This window comes from Citrus clementina, unplaced genomic scaffold (assembly GCF_000493195.1).
Source record: "Citrus clementina cultivar Clemenules unplaced genomic scaffold, Citrus_clementina_v1.0 scaffold_6, whole genome shotgun sequence".
Classification (NCBI taxonomy): Eukaryota; Viridiplantae; Streptophyta; class Magnoliopsida; order Sapindales; family Rutaceae; genus Citrus; species Citrus x clementina.
The window spans coordinates 543,302-557,001 of record NW_006262139.1 but is presented as its reverse complement, the minus strand read 5'-3'; the positions used below and the strand labels follow the sequence as shown (position 1 = coordinate 557,001).

The 13,700-nt window shown below is 34.7% G+C and overlaps 2 protein-coding genes across 5 annotated transcripts in view; both read right to left on the bottom strand.

The window, feature by feature from the left end:
- Window positions 1-2,044: 2,044 nt before the first annotated feature.
- Window positions 2,045-6,265, bottom strand: LOC18038658 (cysteine--tRNA ligase 2, cytoplasmic). 2 transcript variants are annotated; one of them, XM_024181497.1, is made up of 8 exons: window positions 6,022-6,265; window positions 4,805-5,036; window positions 4,278-4,458; window positions 3,760-4,041; window positions 3,548-3,673; window positions 2,667-2,876; window positions 2,415-2,531; window positions 2,045-2,322 (listed from the first exon to the last, which is right to left on the bottom strand). In XM_024181497.1, exons 2-8 carry the CDS (start codon window positions 4,999-5,001, stop codon window positions 2,098-2,100), a joined length of 1,338 nt encoding a protein of 445 aa, XP_024037265.1. In that variant the 5' UTR covers window positions 5,002-5,036; window positions 6,022-6,265; the 3' UTR covers window positions 2,045-2,097. The 2 variants fall into 2 exon arrangements, with proteins under 2 accessions (XP_024037265.1, XP_024037266.1); XM_024181498.1 differs by having other exon boundaries at window positions 4,805-5,032.
- Window positions 6,266-7,378: 1,113 nt separating this feature from the next.
- Window positions 7,379-13,700, bottom strand: part of LOC18039363 (pleiotropic drug resistance protein 3) — a 32,451-nt gene continuing 26,129 nt past the window's right edge. For all 3 annotated transcript variants that reach the window (XM_024181496.1, XM_024181495.1, XM_006428206.2), the window contains 16 exons: window positions 13,323-13,624; window positions 12,965-13,246; window positions 12,508-12,821; window positions 12,247-12,407; window positions 12,051-12,154; window positions 11,654-11,807; window positions 11,368-11,505; window positions 11,191-11,264; window positions 10,713-11,048; window positions 10,340-10,630; window positions 10,151-10,234; window positions 9,917-10,050; window positions 9,431-9,658; window positions 9,109-9,280; window positions 8,591-8,845; window positions 7,379-7,734 (listed from right to left, as the gene is read on the bottom strand). In XM_024181496.1, coding sequence (XP_024037264.1) covers window positions 7,468-7,734; window positions 8,591-8,845; window positions 9,109-9,280; window positions 9,431-9,658; window positions 9,917-10,050; window positions 10,151-10,234; window positions 10,340-10,630; window positions 10,713-11,048; window positions 11,191-11,264; window positions 11,368-11,505; window positions 11,654-11,807; window positions 12,051-12,154; window positions 12,247-12,407; window positions 12,508-12,821; window positions 12,965-13,246; window positions 13,323-13,624 — 3,296 coding nt within the window. In that variant the 3' untranslated portion in view covers window positions 7,379-7,467. The remainder of the gene's footprint in view (window positions 7,735-8,590; window positions 8,846-9,108; window positions 9,281-9,430; window positions 9,659-9,916; window positions 10,051-10,150; window positions 10,235-10,339; window positions 10,631-10,712; window positions 11,049-11,190; window positions 11,265-11,367; window positions 11,506-11,653; window positions 11,808-12,050; window positions 12,155-12,246; window positions 12,408-12,507; window positions 12,822-12,964; window positions 13,247-13,322; window positions 13,625-13,700) is intronic.

Sequence of the window (13,700 nt, the reverse complement as noted above, 5' to 3'; positions counted from 1 at the left end):
AATTAGAAGGAAGGAATAAACTAGAATGGGGTATTTTCTCCAGTTGTGAAACACTCATCTATTTGAATTTTGCTAGCCATGGTTGCGCAATTTGATTTTGAACTAGTTCAACTTGATGTAAAAACTGTATTTTTACACGGTGATTTGGAAGAGAAAATGTACATGACTCAGCCAGATGGATTTAAGGTTGCTGGAAAAGAAAATTGGGTTTGCAAATTGACAAACTCGCTTTATGAGTTGAAACAATCTTTGAGGGAGTGGTACAAGCGATTTGATCGATTTATGAAAGGGCAAAGGTACACAAAAAATAAATTTGATCATTGTGTGTATTTTTGCAAGCTACAAGAAGGATATTTCATTATTTGCTATTGTATGTCGATGATATGCTAATAGCATCGAAGAGTAAAGATGAGATTGAGAAGTTGAAGACTCAACTCAATCAAGAGTTTGAGATGAAAGATTTAGGTGAAGCTAAGAAGATTCTTGGCATGGAGATATGCAAAGATAGAGCTTGTGGCAAAGTAAGCTTGTCTCAGAAGCAATATTTGAAGAAGGTACTACAACAATTTGGCATGAGTGAGTAGACAAAACTTGTAAGTACCCCGTTGGCTTCTCATTTCAAACTTTCTGCACAATTATCCCCTTCAACAGATGTGGAATGAGAATACATGTTACAAGTTCCGTATTCAAATGCAGTGGGTAGCTTGATGTATGCAATGGTGTGTACAAGGCCTGATATTTCACATGCAGTTGGTATAGTGAGCAAGTATATGCATAATCCTGGTAAAGGACATTGGCAAGTTGTGAAATGGATTATACGATACATTCAAAAGACCATGGATGTTAGTTTATTGTTTGAGCAAGATGATACACTTGGTCAATGTGTGATCGGGTACGTCAATTCTTATTATGCTGGTGATTTGGACAAACGACGGTCAACCACCGGATATGTATTTACCTTTGCTGGAGGGCCAATCAGTTGGAAGTCTACACTACAGTCTACAGTTGCACTGTCAACCACAGAGACCGAGTACATGACAATTACAGAGGCTGTTAAAGAGGCTATTTAGTTACAAAGCTTGCTTGAAAACTTGGGATTGGCACAGGAGCACATTAATGTGTATTGCGACAGTCAAAGTGTTATTCACTTAACGAAGAACTAGGTTTATCATGCACGTACGAAGCATATTGATGTGCGATTTCACTTTGTACGGGAAATTGTTGATGAGGGGAAGATTTTTCTTTAGAAAATTAAGACTGTAGATAATCTCGCAGATATGTTGACCAAGGTTGTGACAACGATCAAGTTTGAGCATTGTCTAAACTTGATCAACATCCTCCAAGTTTAAAAGCAGTCAGAGAAGGCAGAGACTGGAAGGTAGTTTGTTGATAGTCGGCTCAGATTTACTAAATTTTCACTGAGGTGGAGAATTGTTGAAAAGTCAGCCCACCAAAGCTTATTTTTCCACACGGTTTTTCTTGACAAATTGGAGGTTGGTGGCACAAATATTTGACAGGTTGTTGCCATGCATGCATGAAGATTTTATTGCCCACCAAAATTGATTATTCATTCTAAATTCAATTTGTCAATTTGGCAAGTTGTAGCCAAATTGAAAGTGGTAAGTGAGCAACGGTTCATATAAATAGAAGGGTCATTGTTCATTTATCATCATCTCAATTTAAGAGAAGTAAAGAGCAATTGCAAGTGAGTTCTTTGAGAGATTTGTGAGAGCTTCCACTTGAGTGTTCTAGTGAGGTTCCATTTAGGTGTATTGAGATTTTAGGTGTTGAGAGTTTCTCCCACTTTTATAAATTCTCATTGTTAGTAAAATTATCTTCCAGAAGTCGCAGTATTGGTAATTGCTCAACCCGCGTTTCCGCAACATAATTAACGTGCACGGGTAGCCAAAAAAATTTACGTATTAAAGTTTAAAAATCTCAACATTACATATATAGTTTATGAATTATGATTGACGTTCATTCTTTTAATGTTTTTTTGTGTGTAATTCAAATAATGTAATCCAATCAAATCAATTTCGTTGAGGTGGTGATACGTTTTGTGTGGATTTAATTAGATATTAAGAATAATACGCAAATTCAAAGGGCCGTAGGATTACAAACTAGAACGCATGGTCTCCAAAATGTTTCATTGCCCGCATCCATGAGTGCAATCCCCCTTGTGCTTAAATCAGCACTGATATGATCACTCATTGAGAAATCTTTGTTTTTTCTGGTTGTTGCTCTTTTCTCAATCATAAACAACACATTAGCTTCCACCAGTCCTGCTCTCTTTAATGCCTTGTCTTTTAACTGCTGCAAAACCTGTCCAAAAACATTTTTGTTCAGCTCTTAACTATCAAATAAATGGAGAATATCAACAAAAACAAGCAAAAGGATCAGAAAGGCCTCTTGACCTGAGAGAAACCGCTGCGTGGCAGCAATCCCAGAACTTTTAGTACTTCTTTAACCTTGTTCTTTATTTTACGAAGAGACCGAATCATGACTAATTGCTGATTCTTGGGTTGCTTCTTCTGCAATTATAAACCAAAAAAGGGTTTTTTTTAATATTAAAAAAGAAAGTGTTATTCCACACATACAAACACTGACAAAGAAGAAAGAAGAGGGGGGGAGGGGGTCACATTTCCAACCAAGTACCAAATGAGTACCTTGAGCATGTTCAAATGATTGTTTCTGAATTTCAAGGCATCTTGGAAGGCACCAGTTAGTAGGTGTGATGTGTTCAAGTCATATGACATTCTTGCATAGAATTTATCTTGTAGATTCTTGAAGCAAAGTTGAGCAGGAGCACTGATGCGATCCTTTTTGCCATCATCTTCTTGGAATACTGATAAAGTAACTTCACAATCTAGCAATGTCTAAACAAGTACAGCAAACTCAAATGTATTAATATAGGTACAAAAATGTACATGCATCTTCAGTATTCGTTTCCTCCTCACTTCTGTGGAGTAGTAACTTCTGTTAGCATATGTGAGTAGAAATGATGAGAGCACCATTAACTGTATAAACAACAGAGCAGGTGATTCCAGCTCAAGAGCTGACGTGTCAACGATCGTTATACATGCTGGCTTTCTTTGTAACAAACTTATTTCAGTTGTAAAACAGATTCCAGTAGCTTCATTAATCAGTTAGATAGATTCCTTTAAGCTACTATATAAACCAACTCTTGTAATCATTTTTGACAACATTGATTCAAGTATCTTCTCTGTTATTTTCTTTCTCTTTCTATCATTTTCTTATCTGCCAAACACATTAACAACATTTCAAACAACTTCAAAGAAGTAAGAACAGATAAACTTAATAAACACAGTTATTCATGCATTCAAGTGGTAATTGATGAAAACAAAGCATGAGATTCTATCTAAACTAAGTTTCTCGTGCCATATCAGTTAACCGATTGCAATGTAGAATAAACAAAATCTGCTAGAAATTCAACAAGAATAGAAGTGGGTGCATATAGATTAAGATGCCGGCCGAACTTGACAAACAATCTAATGAAAAGTGTTTAGTACCTAAATAAGCTTCAAACCTGATATATGTAAAAAATAGAATCTGATGCACTTTCCAGTTGCATGACTGAGTAATTGAGGGGAGAACGATAGTGTGCACTTATTAAGAAGTGTCTCAAGGCCAGGGGATGATATCGCTCAGTAATCTACAAAAGTAAGATGCGTCAAACACTAGTACCATGAAACTGCAGCTCACTTTGAAAGAGCAGACCAAAGCAGGCGCTTGGCTCACCTGGTGAATTGTGAGAAAATTGCCCGAGGATTTTGACATTTTCTCATTGTTGATAGTCACATGGCCATTGTGCATCCAGTACCTTACACAGCTCTCTTGGCAAGCAGCACGATTCTGGGCAATCTCATTCTCATGATGCGGAAAAATCAAATCAATTCCACCACCATGGATATCAAACTTGAAAGTCAAATAACACGCACTCATGGCACTGCATTCTATGTGCCACCCTGGTCTTCCTTGACCCCATGGGCTGTCCCAACTTTTCTCTCCAGGCTTTGCTGCCTGCAAAGTTAAAGGGAAAAAAATAATCAGATTATAAATGACCAAGACAAAATGTCATGTCCAAATTGTTTTCAAGCAACTTTATTCGGCTTCCCACCCGAGTTTGATTCCTGGAGGTAAGGGCTAAAACAAATCGATTTGGGCTTCACCCACCACTTACCTTTTAAAGTATTTATTAAAAAAAATAATAAAAATGTCAACATTTAGTAGCTTCAATAGGAATATAATTTTCAAACCTTCCACAGGGCAAAGTCAGCGGGATTATGCTTTCGAGGGTCAACAGCTACACGCTCACCAGCTCTATTGTTTTCCAACCGCTGTCTCGATAATTGGCCATAGTTTGGAGAGTTTTGGAGAGTTTTCAACATCAAAGAAAACATCTCCCTCAACCACATATGCACAGCCATTGTTGATAATCTACATGATACAAAGAGTGCTTAAAGGTAGATCTATTATATTCCTATAATCACCATCCATATTGTAGATAGATTTCTATTCAATTTATATATTTACACATTATTTATGGTTTGGATTGATTTCTAATTTTATCAAATAATATCAAGTTCAGATCATTTTTTTGGGCTAAAGTGCCAGAAACTCCATACAGAGTAGCGTTAGCTTTTATTTAATTACTCACTAGACATGTTGAATCAACAAAAGCTAACATCTATGTTAAAAAACTCATCTTTTGACAAAAAATCAGTTTAGCTGAAAAAACAAAGAACAATTGGCGTGAAGAGCTCATTAATCTGACAAGAATTACCTGTAAAGAATGTCGAAGGAGATGGCAGCACGAGCGTGGCCGAGATGGCTGAGGTCATATGCGGTGACGCCACAGACGTACATGCCAACTTTGCCAGGAACAATTGGCGTAAAAAGTTCTTTCTGTTGCGTCATCGAATTGTAAATCATCAAATCCATGTTTGGAGCTGCAGTGGTAGTTTCCTTAGATGTCTCCATTGTGAATTTCGAGAAACCCTAAACCTAAAACCTGACTTGGAAATTACACACCGAAAAGATGAAACATTAAACGAGTGTGGGTAAGACTTTGGAGATTCGGGTTCAGTTTGGTTTTTTTCAAAAACTAAACCAAACCTATTTTACAAATAGCACTTTTTAGAAACAAAGAATATTTATTTAAAAAAAAAAGAAGACCATATGCTCTGTTTCCACTTTCTTAGTTAATCTCCCAAGTTTAGATCTTTAAGCTAAAACACTTCCATACCATTAACTGAAGCTCAAGGAAGCTTCCTTTTATTTATATTATCATGGTCCATGGAACATGAAATACGACCAATGCAATGCCGACAAAGCCAAATCTAAAACCACCACACGATGCAAATAAACTTTATAAATGCACAATAACTTTTAAATCCGTGTATTTGTTAATTTTACACTCTCTACAAACTGAACCTGAAACCTTTAGATTCGCATCTATCTTATATTCATCTTTTACCATACGGTATAAAGAAGCAAGAGTTTGTCAATGGAATAAATTTATGATGCTGGCTGCCGTAATCAAGATTCTAATAATTCTCCATTAGCCATAGTCTAAAACCATGTCCACATCCACTAGTTTAACATGCGGCACAGGATATGCGTATTACGTGCTGAAGCAAATAATCAATACAAAGTGATTTGGTGGTACACATGTTGTACCAAAACAAAAACACCCACACGCAGACGTATGTTTCTGCAATGTCTCCACTCCAAGAAACCAGAAAATAAAAATAACAAAGGACAAGCGAAGCAAATAGAGAAGACGAAAGAGATAGACAAATTTTAACGCACTAGATATTTAAATTAGAACAAATATAGATCCGAAACTAACTATGTTACTAATTTAATTACTTAGCTTCTTCAATCCTCGCGATTGAAACTAAAACATAGTAGAAATCTGATTTAAGCAGTAGTATTCAATCGAATGAAGCATTTGCGGAGAAAATAGTATTAAAAAAATAAATAAATAACAGAACTCACAGTCACAACGCGGCAGGAGTAGCAGTCGATGGAACCACAGCACGACAGTGATCGACGGAATCACAGCGCGATAGCTGCAGCGATCGATGGAAACACGTCGCGCAGGAGGTGGGATTGTGGGAATCACAGCCCTGCTACGAGGGAAGGAAGGGAACCAGCGGCGACGAGAATATAACAACGATCTTCACAGTGGCCGCCTCGTTGGCCGTACGTTTGTGGCTTTTGGTTTTTCTTTTCGTGCGTGTTTGCTATAACTTATGCAATAAGTCAAGTGTTTATTTAATTGACAAGTTCTTATTAAAATTTTTGTTATTATTTATTTTTTAATAAAACTTTTAAAAGTTAAATAAATTATTTTATCTCTATTAGTAAAAATTTTAAAATAGAAATTAATTTAAAAAAATTAAAATATTTAAAATAGAAATTAACTTATTTGACAATCTCATTTTTTGTTTCATGACATAATTTTAAAAAATTTATATATTAAAATAATTTTATAATTTTTAATAAAAGTTTTTATTGACAGCCAAACAAAATAATTTTTTTTTGCGTATAAGCTCTGCCTATAAAATCTTTATTTAAATAAGATCTATTTAAAAAACTATACTAAGGAAAGTCTTAAAAGTGTTCAGTGAGAGGTGATTGTTTTGAGTTTGGAGTTTTAGTACATTGAGGCTAGGGATGTGTAAATTGGGGTTCAGATCAATTTGATTGGTTTTGTATTGATTGGATTGGAAAAAATGTATTTGAATCAGATCGAATCAAATAAAAAATTTGACTTAATTTTGGATTGAATTGGGTTATGATTATATGTAGATCACGTTGGATTCGGGTTAAAGTCGTATTCGGATCAATTAAGATGATATTTAGATTATGAGTAATTTTGAGCCTTTTTTTATTACTTTGAGCTTGTTTACAAAATATTTTAGTTATTAGAAGATCGTTTCAATATAATTATCTCATTTAAGTCAATTGTTTTTTACTAAGTTTCAACAAAAGATAAAAATCACTACTATGAAATCAAATAAATTAAAATTAAAATTAGGTATTACTAGCGGATCGGGTTGGGTTATTTGTCCACTCCTAAGATTATGTCTAATTATTTTTTCTTTTTAGTTAATAGGTCGCCTTTGTTTACCTGACCACATCACAAATTAGGATCAAACAGCGATGCCTTGAATACAAATATCTCGATTTAGAGAATCATTGAACATTTAAACTCTCTAATGCTTGAGCAAGAAATCAATTAACCCAATTGACGCAGCAATATTAGCCTAAGTTTGGGAAGCATATATAAACTGGTCAACTTTTTGGAATTTTAATGAAATAATTTTCATTTTGTGTAAATTTGACCTCACACTCGGTTTCCACACACAAGTTTTTGTATCTCAGAAAAAAAGTTACATATGATCAAATGCCCTTAATTGCCTAATCCTTTCTACAGGTTCACCTTTGCTGAAAGTTCAACCGCCCTACAAAAAATGCAAACAAAGAAGCCAAAACTACTGGAAATACAATAAGAGCAACTGCTACAACTGCTAAATGGTCATGGTGAAACCCAAAGTACTCCTCTAAAAATGAAGCTATTGTTTTGTTTTCTATAAAAACCATAATTTCTTTGTCAATATCTCCATATTGTGAAGTGAGCAATCCCTCCAATGTCCAGGATGTAGGACTAAGATAATATAACCAGATCCACCATTTCGGAATTTGCTGCAAATACAAGTAACAACATGTTCATAACAATTTGTCAATTGTAAGATATAAATTAAAATTTTTTGACATATTCTAGTGGTAAAACTGATTGACCAATAGTATTAAAGACAAGCTCATTTGAAATGATCAATCAAGTCCTCTATAATTTCCTTTTATCCTTAAGCCCAATGTTTTTACCCGGGCAATTTGGTCCTTTCATGTCACAAGAGTAAATAGTAAAATTATTCTTTCGTTGATGGAACCTTGAGGGGGTTCCCGATTGTGAAGTGACCAAGCGAATTAAAGAGAAATTATTATCGTTCAAACTACTTATGGATTTAGATTTAGAGTTAGGTTTAATTCCTGCACATATTGATAGGGCTTATTTGATAAATATCTGAACTATGAAATTTTATTAATTTCAGATTTTTTAAAGTTTATTTTTTTATAATTTATGTCTGATCCTTAAATATTTACATCTAAACAGAAAAAAGTAAATTTTTATGACATTTATCTGAATGGAAAAATATTTGAATGAGAAGAAAATATTATATTCTACAATTTCTCTATAAAATATATGCATTTCCTAAACTATAAAAACTAATTCCTTTTTTATTTTGATTGACAATGACATAAATGTCCAATAACCATGTTTAAAATGTCTTTTATTTATAAAACGAAACAAAATGCCACTTATATTCTGATATTAAATGCAAACATGTTATTTAAATACTTGTGTTCAGACTGACTCAGACTTCAAAAAAATTCAGACTCATTAGATGTCAAAAAAAAAAAAAAAACAAACAAACAAACGCTACCTTTAGAATCAATTATGGGAACAGTGTAACATTGTTAGTGGAGTATAGAAACATACCGGCTGAGGAATCACAAATCCGGCAAAAAGGCTGTAAGTGGTATAGAAAGCTGAGAATAGAGTTGAAGCGACGATAACATTTGGTGACAATGCAACAAGCAACAGTCCTAGATAACTGAAGGACATCATCGAGCAGAAAATTCCATAGAAATTCCAAAAAATCTTATATGCCGATGCATAAAATCCGATCATCGGATAAGTTATGATCACATATAAAGCTGCTTGAATTAGTAAGTATGGAATCTCAATTGTCACCTACAATCAAAACCAGTAAGCTGACCTGAGTAATGGAAAATTAAGTCCTATAAAAAATATAATGAAACTAATATGGAAAAGATTCTATTAAATTTGTTTCCTCTGTTCTCTCTGTTGTCAGTTTTACATAAATGTTTTGGAAATGCTCTACCAGACATGTACTCTAATCTAAAAAGACCAAATTTAAAACGTCATTTTCATTTCCACAAATACATTATAAGGCATCACTATAAAAATAATCAGTTGTCAAATAAGAATTATACCTGCGCAAATGCATAAGCCAATGGAGAGTACATTCCTGCAGATTGTTCGCGATACATAACAGTTCGTTCTGATGCAGCATAAGGTAAAGCCGATGAGCAGTTCATTGATCCCAAGAATATAAACGAAGCATATAATGAACCAAGTATGTTGAACAAATCCTGCTGATTATTTCTGACAGATCAAACGAAGAAGAAATTAGTATTAGATTGCTGCAGAGCAGTTATCCTTATGCATTGCATAATTACATTTCAGTTGTCGCAAGCTGATTTTAATTGAGCTAATAAATAGAAAACAAAAAGGACAATCAAGAAACAAACTTACATTTCCTTTCCTTTGTTCCAAAACAGCAAACCAAAAAGAAATGATGCTGCAATCGTATTCAAGATCCGCATTAAATTGTACGAAGGAGTTCTCCAGTAAGACAAGTGCTGCTTCCAAAGGCAAGATTTGAATTGGCCCCACCCATTTTGTGAGAAACGAGTTGTAAAATGCAAATCTCTAGCAGCACCTCCTGAGGTACTCAACTGCCTTACGAGCTCTTTGTTATTTCTACAACAATATTGACCATTTAAAAACACATAAGAAATACATAGTTAATTTACAATACATGTCTATATCCATGAGGCTCAAACTCAGCAATTTATTGAATCATCAAATTAAAATTTTTAACCCCAACAACATGAAAGGAAGCACATGTGTTAGGCCCTTTAATATTCTCTTCGAGATATGAACAAGATTCAAATTGAAGTGGTAACAGATTGTAAGAGAACACCAGCACATTATCATGTAAACATGTAATGAACTTACTCATACAAAAGAGAATCTTCGTATATTTGGGAAAAATCTAAACCAAGTTCAGCTTCTGTAGATGCAGAAGTGACCTCTAACATCCATGTTGCTGGATTATAATTATTTCTAATCTGCGGCACCCCAGGAATACCCTGTGATAATAACTTTCCACTGAGCATCGGCAAAAAGAAAATTTAGAGTAAAAGGAATGAAAAAGAAAAGCTGTGTTCACGTTTATGATATGAAACTAACCTCAAAATATTCTATAACTCTACTTGAATGATTTCCTAATGGTCCAGCGTAGATGATGCGCCCACCAGTTTTCAAAAGGATCAACTACAATGGGAATAGAAAGGTTATGATTTCAAATATTCATTTTTTTTTTGGGCGAAAAGTTATGGCAGTGGTTTTAATTTTGAGGATTACATTGATATGTCTAACCTCATCAAAAGATTCAAATATGTCGATACTTGGTTGGTGGATGGTACAAACAATTGTTCTTCCAGTATCAGCTACATTCTTTACGGCTCGCATGACAATTGCCGCGGCTCTTGCATCCAAACCAGTTGTAGGTTCGTCCATAAAAATTATTGATGGTTTGGCAACAAGTTCAACACCTATAGTTAGCCGTTTACGTTGCTCAGTGGATAGACCGCTGACACCAGGTATTCCAACTAAGGACTCTTTGATTCCATCAAGCTCAATGGTTTTAAGTACGTGATTCACACAGTCCTGTTGAAACAATGTGCCATAGCAGCTTCAGAGTTAGATAGGGGCTCAACATTAGTACAGAATGTTCAATATACTAACTTACCGCTTTAGTTTTCGAGTTAATCGTTGGAGGCAGACGTAGCCAAGCAGAAAAAAACAAAGATTCTTCTATAGTGATATGAGGAGAATGTATGTCAGTTTGCTCACAGTAACCTGAAACCCTAACAAATGTTTCTTGAATCTTAGGGTATCCATTAACTTTTATTTCTCCTTTAAAGCAGCCACTTGTTTTTCTACCAGCAAGAACATCTAGAAGAGTTGTTTTCCCAGCTCCGCTAACACCCATTAGTGCTGTAAGAACGCCAGGCCTTAATGTGCCTGTAACATCATCAAGGAGTTGGAGTTTGTGAGCTAATCCACATTCCCGTCTTCTCATTTCCTGAAATCAAAGTTCAGTGAAAAAAAACATACATTGAGATAAAGAAATAAACAAAAAATTAAATTATTGCTATCAAATCTAACGGCTATAAAATTTCTATAATTATCTGAACTCTGAATAAAGTGATGGTTAGAAAGGTTACCAATGGGGTATCAATAGAGTACTGCAAATCTTGAAAAACCATTGTTATGGGTTGAAATGGTAAAACCATCTGGCCTGTGGATTATTGTGATATGGGATCCATAAAAATGATGGGAAAAACATGTAAGACAATAAGATTGAAACAACCTGAAGTATAGAAGTGAGAAACCAATTTAACCTTTATAATAATCTTTACTGGTGTTGGGATGAGCATTCATATCAACACCTTCAACATGTTCATCATCACAGGAACCTTTGCTTCTTTGTATACCAGAAAACTTTCCATGTGAAATCATAGCAGGAGATGATCCAGGAGCTGTATTTGTATTTAATTTGTCAACATATTAACATGCATTTGCTCTAATTATCGATTTAATCAACAAATTAAAATGCATTAATGCTCTAATTATAGATCTCAAGTTAATGTATAATAACAATAAAGATATAATGATGATAGAACTTACGCTTTAAGAAACTTAAGGCCAAGGCAAAGGCAAAGTTGAAAACCAAAGCCAATCCAAACAAGGCACCAAGTGAAATCCAGAAAAAGTATTCATCAAAGTTTAGCCCACGGCTTTTGAGAATTTCTCGCCCTATTGTAGTGTTTGTAAAAAGAATCTACAATGCCATCAAGAAGTATGGATAGCAATGAATACTTTTCTTCAAAATTTAATGGAGATGTTGTAAGTATACTTAAAACATAGCCAAAATCATCAGCCAAGACAATAGCAATGACAATAAACAACAGCGCTAAGAACGGACATAAAGAAACTGGACTTCCCATTAAGCTATTACTCAAAGCTTCAACATTAGAATATATATAAGACAAAACTTAGTAGTAGCTATGGCTAAAAGACTTGCCTTTTCCCATCGAGGAGCAAGAAATTCATTTACCGAAATGCCTATTTGTCCGTATGAGAGAGGAGAAACCCAAAAGCACCACTTCAACCACACTGGCATAGAGGCTGCAGTCATTAAATATACAAATTTAAGTTTATACCTTTTTCCAGTGCATTAATTTGAAGTAGACGATCATATTATTGGAAGATAGCCTTACATTGTGGGATAATGAAGCCACCAAATAATAGGATGAACCATATTGCAAAACTTCCAGCTGCCATACAATAATCAATATTTCGGAAAATTGATGCCAGAAATCGGAACATAGATGATGACGTAAAATGCACAGAAAAAAGTAGAATGAAATGGCGGAAGAACCTGAAAACACATAAATTGATCAATTTTGAGAGTCTCAGCACAATGATCTACAGAGGATTCAATGCAAAAATAAACAAAAGCTTTCTCAAATGAAACCCACCTCCAGAGCTCTGGGCTAAATCCAATGACATAGTAAGTAAGAGAAGTCCAAACTAGAGATTCAACTAAAGAAAGAGGAACTTTCAGAATAGTTGCCGGGATCACATATGCCCAAGCTGGGTAAAGGCACATCTCTTTCTGTTTATAGAAAACTGCAAGTCTTTCGAGAGTCATAGGTATTTCCGAAATGCCATCGACGATGAGTATAACCAGTGTGTAGAACAAAGAACCCATGAAATAATTTGCATGAAATACATCAACCTCCATCCCAGTCCGTAGAAAAAGAGTCATTGTCATGGTTGCGATAATAATAAGCTGTAGCCAAAAAAAATCTTTACATAGCAATATAAAGTGAAAAGAAAAGTTTCACTAGCACCCAAAAAAATAAAATAAAATAAAATAAAATAAAAGAGGGATGAAGAATGAAGATAGATAGAATATGGAAGTAGGAAAGTAACCTGAATTGTTTTGAATAGATAGAGAAAATAATTCCTCTTTGCCAGAAGAAGCTCCCTTGACATGCAAGCTTTGAATAGTTCCCATCTAGAAAGAGAAAACACAGCAAAAGAAACGGAACTCTTCTTGCTTTCAGATTTATCATACAGCTCTGAGAGATCCTCTTCAAGCTTTTTGCCAAAAGGAGATTCCTTGAATTTCTCATGGAACATGTCTACTGAAACAAAACTGTGTGGAAGTTCATTGTGGAACCAATATTGGGCTTGGTCTTTTCTAGATATAACCTGGGGGAAAAGAAAATGGAAGATATAAGATAGAAGCACATAAATTTGCGAATGGAAATGATGCAAATGAACTTGCCTCTAGGACAAAATCAGCTACAGCTTTTCTATCTGGACATCTAAATCCACAACTCTCAAAGAATTCTAGAACACTTTCACGTGGACCATGATACAAAATCTTTCCTTCTGCCATTAATATGATGTCATCAAAGAGATCAAAAGTTTCTGGTGACAGTTGAAGCAGTGAAATCAGTATGGTAGCATCAGTTATATGCGCCAAATGTTGCAGACAAGTGACAATCTGAAATGAGGTGGAAATGTCTAAGCCATTTGTTATTTTATCCATGAACATAGCTTTTATTGGACCAACCAACATCTCCCCTGCAAAATTTCAGATGAAGTCCTTAGTAAAGCTTCAATTGAATTTGAGATTTCAATGAAATAGAGAACACATTTT